General features: G+C 58.4%; 1 protein-coding gene across 1 annotated transcript; it reads left to right on the forward strand.

Moving 5' to 3' along the window:
- Positions 1 to 695: 695 nt before the first annotated feature.
- On the forward strand, positions 696 to 5,609 carry Pitx1 (paired like homeodomain 1). Its single transcript, XM_052729233.1, has 3 exons — positions 696 to 864; positions 2,967 to 3,199; positions 5,036 to 5,609. Exons 1-3 carry the CDS (start codon positions 696 to 698, stop codon positions 5,576 to 5,578), a joined length of 945 nt encoding a protein of 314 aa, XP_052585193.1. The 3' UTR covers positions 5,579 to 5,609.
- The last annotated feature ends 3,418 nt before the right edge of the window (positions 5,610 to 9,027 follow it).

A 9,027-nucleotide genomic window follows, 5' to 3' on the forward strand; every position in this document is an offset into this window, starting at 1 on the left:
ACCGGCCGCGCGGGACTCGCAGGCCAGATGCGTTTCTTTTGTGCGGCCGAGGGAGAAGTCGGTGTGTCACCGGGGAAGGAGGGAGAGGCGCGGTGAGGCCGCGGGGGGGGGGGGGGGGGGGTGAGGCGGCGGGAAGGTGGCTGCGGAGGGGGAGGGCGCGGGCGAGGCCGGGAGGGAGGGAGAGAAGGAGGGAGGGCGCCGGAGAGGGCGCGGCGCGAGCGACTCGGAGCTGGATTCCGCCCGCGCTCGCTCGCCCGCCCGCCCGCCCGCCCGCTCGCTCGCTCGCGCCCTCCCTCCTTCTCTCCCAGCCCCCTCCCACCGAGGCCCACCCCACCCACCACCCCTGGCGCAGGGACTGCTGGAACCTGGCGGCGCGCGCTGTCCTTTTCAGACAGACTCAGCGGGCTCCGTCCCGAGCCTCAGAAACCGGCCTCGAATCCGGAGTGGGGGCCCGGGCCGGCCGGCCGGGCGGCTGAGGCCGGAGCAGCCGGAGCGCGTGGCGGAGCACGGAGCCCCGCGCCCGGCCCCGCAGCCCCGGGCGGTCGATGGAGCGCGGGCGGCGGCGCTGCGGGCGCGGGCAGCCCTGGGGGGCAGCCGCTTAGGCGCCGCGCTCTTGTCCCCCAACAGGTCGCAGCCGGGGCGGCCGGGCGCGCCCAGCCCCGGCCCCTGGAGCGCCCGCTGCGGTCCCCACCTCCATGGACGCCTTCAAGGGAGGCATGAGCCTGGAGAGGCTGCCCGAGGGGCTGCGGCCACCTCCGCCGCCGCCGCACGACATGGGGCCCAGCTTCCACCTGGCCCGCGCCGCCGACCCCCGGGAGCCGCTGGAGAACTCGGCCAGCGAGTCGTCCGACACGGATCTGCCAGGTAAGCGCGGCTCCCCGCGGCGTGCACCCAGCCTCGGCGGCGCGCACCCAGCGGCTTGGCGCTCGGCCGGGTCGCCTCTGCGTCTCGGCATTCAGGAGCTTTCTTTTTCCCGGTCTCGACCTGACGATGAACGCGGAAATTTACACACACGCTCGCTCGCACGCACACACGAAGCCACTTCCAAGCAGTCTCCACACGCCAAGCCCAGAGTGGGACTGACAGCCCCTGTGGAAAAGGAGCAAATAGCACGCGCGAGGGGGAAAAAAAAAAGTTGAGTTTTCCCGAACAGGTCTCTGGCGAGCCGCTGGGGCGCAGGGCAAGCAGCAGATGGAGAAGGGAATGGAGGGGAAGGCGAGACAAAGTGCCCCGAGAGACGCAGGCCGGGCGGACACCTTGACAGGCCAGGAGGTGCAGCTGGAGGAGAGGGTCCACGAAGAGGAGGGGTGGGTGCACAGAACAGAATAAAAGCGAGGGCTCAGTAAAACGGAGCTCCCCGGGACAGCCAGCGGGAGCCAGGCGGGCAGGAGGCGCGGCCTGACTCGGGGCAGGGCCGGAGGAACCCCGCTGGAGGGATCCCGGCCCACGTGGACGCCCGAGCGCAGAGCCACCAGGGGTCCAGCCAGGGCGGCTTCCAGACCGACGCTACAATCTCCGCCTGCCTTGTTTTTAAACCCAAAAGCTTGAGCTGGGCCCTCGATTGGGCGACTTCGGCCGTGGCCGTTTCCAGACCAGTCCGGTCTCGGTCTCGAACCGTTGCGGTTCACGGGGTCCCAATCCCGAGTGGCCGCGGAGCTACGGGCTGCCCGCCGTCCCGGGCCTTGGGTGTCTCTTCCACTGTGATTTAATCTCTGTTTGTTTCTGTTTTGCATCTCTAAGTGACTTTCCCCAGCAGGTCTGTTTGCTTGGTTAGAAAACAAAGCTTTGACTGTACTTTTGTTTTCAAAAGTTGTAAGCGTGGTGTTTGTTTAAAAAAAAAAAAGAACTATAGTTATAGATTGGTTTTTAAATCAGATCAGCGGGGGGAAATTAGCTATTTTAACGGTATGCTTCCTTTGAAACAATTCACTAGGCGTATCTCTCTGAAGTTTAAAATATCTACACTACATGCCGCATGATTCTTGGAGAAATTTTTAAAAGTCAATCCAAAATGGCGCATTTCTCTGAGCTTTTCTCAAAACACATTTGTAGCCCTTTTATTTTGTGGATTTAAATAGTCAAGCTATAATGTATTTCTCTAGGGTTTGAAAATCTCTACCAGGGTGTTACTGTGAAGGAGTCTAAAATTTATCTGCAATGATACATATTTTTTTTTTCAGAGAAATACCTGACTGAAGTTTATACACATTTGCCTGTGTATTTAGTTTAGGGGTGTGTTTGCACGAACGGTTTTGACTTCTTGATTTACATTTGCTCTCTGTCTGCCTAGCTTTGAGGATTTGCGGAGCTTTCTGTTTTTAGGTGGAGAGCTCTGAACTTTTCTAGGCTTCTGTTTTGTTTTTAAATTCCTTTTCTTTATATTTGAATGTTATTGACTGTGCGCATCTCCTGTGGCTTTAAAGAGGCAGAGAAGCCCGGGGTCTTTTAGATAGAATCTGTCTATCTAGGCTGCAATTGATGGGTTTTCTAGACCTTGGGACTCGAGGCCATTGTGGCTCTGACATAGCCTTAGCGAGCAACGTCTCAGGCTACCACCGGGCTCTTACCCAGCAAATCTGCTAGCTTCACCTGGAAAGTTCCGGTACTAGTTCAGAAAAGCAGAGGTGCCCCGGTCAGATTTAGACCCGCAAGAGTCTCCAAACACAGCGCGCTTTTGCTGGTGACGGGAGCTGCAGGGCCGCATCCAGCTCGGGCTGCAGGAGCAGGCCCCGCCTAGCTGGGAACCCAGGCCCGGTTGGGGCGTCTGGGCTCTTCTCGGTGGCACGCCAGACCTAGAGGTGCCTACTGAGGACCGGCACCCCGCCGGCTCTTTTCCAGTGGGGGACAGTTCCCAGGGCCCCTGGCCAGAGGGAGGGCAGCCACCACTCCGCAGGCGCTTCGGTGGAGCCGGGACCGGTGCAATAGTGTTAGCCCGAGGTGACTCGCGCCCTTCCTACCTGCTGCAGACAAGGAGCGCGGCGGGGAAGCCAAGGGGCCCGAGGACGGTGGCCCCGGCAGCGCAGGCTGCGGCGGAGCAGATGATCCAGCCAAGAAGAAGAAACAGCGGCGGCAACGCACTCACTTCACAAGCCAGCAGCTGCAAGAGCTGGAGGCCACGTTCCAAAGGAACCGCTACCCGGACATGAGCATGAGAGAGGAGATCGCGGTGTGGACCAACCTCACTGAGCCGCGAGTGCGGGTGAGCGAGCGTGGGGCGCGTGCAGGGCTACCCTACCCGCTGGCCGCCTCTGGCGGGGCCCTCAGTAGCTCAGACTTACCTCTGACCTCGCAGACCTCCCCCTCTCTCGCCAGAGACCCCACTTCAGGCCCCAGCCACCCGTGTCAGCTAGGCCCCTAGGCTGCTACTTTCCAAGCCCTTTTCCCTGACCCGCAGGAGCTACTGCAGCCCCTGTCAGAAGACCCGGTCCCTACCCCCAGAGAACTCTGTCAGGTCGCAGAGTTCCTTAGGGTCTGAGATTGGGCAGAGGATTCTCTGCCGCTAAGGACCTCGGGAGCTTTGACTCTTCATCCCCTGGAAAACGAAAGGGAAAGGCAGGGCGCGCCGGGACTGCCCCAGAAAGGTGCTTGAGTACCGGGCAGGGGGTGGGGAGAAGGGGGTCCTCAAGCTTCTTGGAGCGGTGGTCTCATTCCGAGTTTACTTTCTCCAAACTGTTTTTGGAATATTTTCCAACATTTCCCGGCCAGTCAGCCAGGCACTAGCTGGACCTTTGCCCAATGCCTTTCCCACTGCAGGCCTGGGGTCATGTGGAGTGGGGACTCTGGTGGCCAGTAGCCCTCCCACTACAGCTTTTCATTTGTAAGGCCCCAGATTCAAGGCCACGCTGTATTCTGGCACCTCCCAATGCTACCCTTTCTTAAAAGAGAAGTAAGGGAACCGTTTCTTCCCTGGGTGGCAAATATTTAATCAGACCCTGGAAGCACTTCTCAAGCCAGTCCAAAGTCCCACATGACCCACAGAACCCCTGCCATAAGCCCTGCCTCCAGCCCTCCCCAGGGAAATTGGTCTGACCCAGTGGGACCCTGGACGCACCGGCACCCTGTAATTCCGAGCTCACTAATCCTGCCAAGGCTTATGGCAGTAGAGGTAGGGTGGGGTTGGGTAGATGGAGTCAGGGCCTGGGAAAAGCTGGGGTACAGGGGTTCTGGACTGGAGAACGAGCTAGGAGATCAGGGGGGCAATGGTAGGCAGATAGGTGAGGTTGGGGAAGACGTGGCTGGGGAGAAAATGGAGGTGGAGATTAGAGAGAAACTTGTAAACTTTCGGAAATTAAATATTTGCAGAGAAACGTATTTGGAATATATTTAGGCAGCAGGAAAGAAATTAAATATTTAAGGGAGAAGCAAAGAGGTTGAGCATTTAGAAAAAGAAAGGATCAACTATTTAAGAGAAGCAGTGGAGGCCAGATAGCTGGAAAAAAAAGGGATAAACTAAATATTTAGAAAAGCGTAAAAGTGAGGACGAGAAATACAGAAAAAAACAGACTGAAGTTTAGATAGTCAAGAAGTGAACAAAAATTTACATTTTGGGCAGGAGGAAAATTATTAAATATTGTAAATACAGATGAAAACAAACTGAACAGTGAAATTCGTCTGAAAAAAATCGGACACAGTCATTTCCCGGGAAGAAAAGTATTTTTTGTGTTTGAGGGAGAAGAAAAAGATCGAAGTATTTAGAAGAGAGATGGTGCCCCACTTGGAGCGAGACGGTAGAAAGGAGACAGGTTGAGAGAGGAAAAAGGAAAACGAATATTTGTTCAAACAAAAGAGAATCCGAGTTGGGAAAAGAAAATCAATTTAACTTGGAGAAGATGATAAAAAAAAAAGCGGGAAGACAGAGGAAGGCTCGTGTTTTCTGGAGACAGGAAAGGGACCATTACAAAAACCTCGGCAGGGGCAGAAGGAAAAAGAAGAAGAAAGGGGTGTGGGGAGAGGAGGCAGCAAAGGTTCGGGTGCGGGGTGAGGGCCCTTCCAGGCTCCTCGGCCCTGACGGTCTTTTCCCTGCTTGCGTCCCCAGGTCTGGTTCAAGAACCGGCGAGCCAAGTGGCGCAAGCGGGAGCGGAACCAGCAGTTGGACCTGTGCAAGGGCGGCTACGTGCCGCAGTTCAGCGGCCTGGTACAGCCCTACGAGGACGTGTACGCCGCCGGCTACTCCTACAACAACTGGGCCGCCAAGAGCTTGGCACCGGCGCCGCTGTCCACCAAGAGCTTCACCTTCTTCAACTCCATGAGCCCGCTGTCCTCTCAGTCCATGTTCTCGGCCCCCAGCTCCATCTCTTCCATGACCATGCCGTCCAGCATGGGCCCGGGCGCTGTGCCCGGCATGCCCAACTCGGGCCTCAACAACATCAACAACCTCACCGGCTCCTCGCTCAACTCGGCCATGTCGCCGGGCGCCTGCCCCTACGGCACCCCCGCCTCGCCCTACAGCGTCTACCGGGACACGTGCAACTCGAGCCTCGCCAGCCTGCGGCTCAAGTCCAAGCAGCACTCGTCATTTGGCTACGGCGGCCTGCAGGGCCCGGCCTCGGGCCTCAACGCTTGTCAGTACAACAGCTGACCGCCCCGCCGGGTCCCCGGGGCCGCCGGCCGGCAAGGCGCAGCGGGAGCGCGCGGAGCACGCGGGGCGCTCGCAGCACCGCGGACCTCGCCTCTGCGCAGCCCCTTCCTCCCCACCCCCGCCTCCAGGTTGGTTTTGTGTTTGCTTTTCCGGACCCCACTCTGCCCCCAAAGAATAAAAAGGGAAGAAAGAAAGTCGGGGAGGGGGGAGCACAAAGACGTCGGAGAAAAATGCTGGGGGGTGGGGGTGAGTTGCAATTTCCCTGGCGATGGCGCAGGTGGTGTGTTCGGCCCCACGGGCCCCAGCTGTCCACTCCACCGAAGGGACGCGGCGGGGGAAGCCAGCGCCGAGGCCGCAGGGAGAAGACGCCCTGGTCGCCTGCGTCCCGGCCGGAGCGCCTGCGCCGGTGAACTGAATGTAGGGAGCCTGGAGGGCCTGGGATCGTCCACCAGGTCAAGAACCGTGAGGCCCTCTCCGAGTGTGGCCCGGCCGAGCGCGTGCCGTGCCGGGCGGATTGCTGTTGGAGCCTGCGTCTGGCTGGGGATGACCGCGCCTGCCGGGGATCCGGCCTTCGCGCTGGATTAGCCAAGGCCCCGGGGTGCCTGGAAGAGCCCAGCAGCCTTGCGCCAGGGGACCGCACACTTCAGGCCACAGAGCCGCAGCTGGCGGTGGCCAGTCGGCAGCAGGAGGGGAAGGGCTCAGCTCCAAGTTTCCCAGCCCCAAGCTTAGCCGCCAGCCGGGCCCTCTGCTTCACTCTGGGTCCAGGAGGTGGCCCTCTGTCCCAGCGAACAGCCCCCTCCTCACTGCCCGCCTGCCCGTACAAGTGTCGAGCCAGGAGAGCGCGGGGCCGCAGCCCCAGGGCCCCCGCCCACTTTGCACACCCGCTCTCTGGCCCGCGCCCGTTTACAGCGTCCCTGTGTATGTCGGACTGACTGTATAGAATTATAAATCTGTCTATATCGACTTGTCCATGTACGTCTATTAAAACCATAGTCCGAGCGTGCTAAGCACCACTGAGCCCTGGTTGCTTCATTCGCCTGAAGAGGGGGGCCAACGCACGGGGAACAACTGCGCCACCCCGATACTGTGCATAGGAGGGAAGACCCGAGGCAGTCCGGACAGGAGCTCCCCGCCCCTCTTCCTGTGCTAGCCTCTCAGCGCTGTCAGCGGACCCCTCTGCTTCCAAGGCAGGAACTCTACAAGCCCTCAAGCTGGGCCTGACTGACCCTCAGTGTCCCAGGTTGTAGTAAGACCCTTGCTGACCTACATCATAGGGGCGCACTTTCTGAGAACCTCTTTAGAGCTGGAGCTATCTGCTCTCCCGAAACCCCATCCCTCCGTCCCCCAGTGGAGCCCAGATCTGGGCGTTCTGGGAGGACTAGGGTAGGAGCACCGAATGTTCCATAGTCCAGGCAGATTCTACCTCTGCCTGTCCTAAGGCCCCAAGTACTTCTAGCTTCCACCCAGGGCATGCGACTCTGCGGAGAAAGTGTCCCCTACCCTGGGCTCACTTCTCACTTCTCTTCTATCGTAACTCATGGAGGAGGCTGCTGGCCGCCTCTGCCCCCCACCCCCGGCTTTTGGAAACTACTGAACAAGACCAGCCTGTAAACTGCCTGTAAAATTCTGCTTCCCTTAAGTAAGTCACTTCTAATGGCAAAACAAAATGTTTGCAGCTGCTGCGGGGGAGAAGGAGGGGCTCTGGCTCTGCTTCGGTATCACCTTGTGGTGGTGATTGGCACTACCCTGGAGCTGGACTCGGGCAAGCCCTGGCTGGGATGGGCACAGCCACAGGCTTAGTCAGAAGGAAGAGCAGTCTCAAACCAGGTCATCACCAACTTTATGAACGCAGGCTCTAGGAGTCTGTAACTGGGCCAAGGTCACACTAAGCAAATAGGCCTTGAGATTCCAAAGCCAGGCATCTTTCCACGGGTCTTCTCACCTTCAGATGAACCATGGGGAGGTCCTTCTTGGAGGACAGGTCCGCTTCGGGCTGGGACTTGCAGTATGGGCTTCTGCTATAGAGCCAGGGCCACATATACAAGCTGGGGGAGAGTGGGGAGGGGAGTTTGGGGCAGGGGGCTGCAGCCCGACCACCCCTCCCCCAGCAGCAACCGTCTGCAGCTCCCTCTCTCACTCTGGAAACATAAACAAAATCACATCTGGATTCACAGAGTGCCTCCCCCAGCCCCACACGTCTGCCATGCCCTGTGGGTCCTGGTCTCAGTTGAGGCTAGGAGGCAAGGGAGACCTCGGAGGTGGGCCTGTAAGAAAGGAGAGAGCAGAGAGAAAACCTGAACACCAGTTAGAGGTGAGTGGGAGCCACGAAGGGTGGAGAAACAGTGTGCCTACAGGACCTAGGCCAGACAGCTGCGGACTGCGGAGGGTAGAGGTTGTCCTATCCCTTCATCCATCATGAGCCCTGGCCACATAGGTGAGCGCAAGGCCCGGATCAGCCCCACAGCTGTTCTAGCTGATACAAAATACAAAGCGTGCAGCCCTTCCCTGACTCGGGGGCACTGGGGGTGGGGGGGGCGCTAGAGAAGACTGGGGGCTCTGAAAGTCATATCCTCTAAGAAAAAGATGGCTTGTTCTGCCTGAGGGACACGGGAGGAGACATTCAACATTGACTATGCTCTTGTTCTTAGTGCTAAGGATTGGGCAGTGGAGAAGAGGTGGCCTCTACTCTCCCAGACAAGTAAACACATGTACAGTGTAATTACAAAGTGTGTTCAAGAAACACCAATGCTGTTAACAGGGGAAAATGGGAGTCCTGCCTTGGGCGGAGTGATCAGGCAAAGCTGTTCCGGGGGTGGGGGTGGGGGTGGGGGGGCTCCGCTGCTATCCTTAATAACAAAGACTAACATTTATTGAACTTGAGAAGGTCTAGTGCCCTATGCTGTATACACATCTCATTGTTGACCCCCTTTGCCTGCACAGAGCCCTGTAAGGAAGGGCCCTCATCATGCTCTTTCTGCAATGAGGCCCTAAAGCTTAGAAGGGTGCCTCACAAGGCACCGAGTACCGGGACCAATTCAAAGTCAGTGCCTACTTTTTACCCCCTACACTGGGCTGTCTCTTGCCCTCCGTGTGTCCACCGCCGGAAGGCAACACAGGCACAACACAGAACTAGCCTCGTCCAAGCAACGGTTGAGCAGAGTTGTCTGAACAGGTAGAGGAGGAGCCACAGCTGAATAGATCTGCCAGATGGAGTGTCACGCAGGAGTCCAGGCCCTGAAGGAGGCCCTCTGTTGTCCTTGTACCTGAACCCATCCCCATCGCAGGTGAGATAGGCCAAGTCACCAAGAAGACCAGTGTGAGAAACAAGGAGGGTCGATGCCCCTAGCCCTCCGCATTTGGGGGCTGGTTATACCCCAGCATCCGCAGGAATGGATTTCAAAGTAAGTACGTTTGTCTTTGGGCTCTGGCCTCATGTCTGAGGTGTCTTG

Source organism: Peromyscus californicus, unplaced genomic scaffold, assembly GCF_007827085.1.
Source record: "Peromyscus californicus insignis strain IS unplaced genomic scaffold, ASM782708v3 Scaffold_8__1_contigs__length_139910024, whole genome shotgun sequence".
Classification (NCBI taxonomy): Eukaryota; Metazoa; Chordata; class Mammalia; order Rodentia; family Cricetidae; genus Peromyscus; species Peromyscus californicus.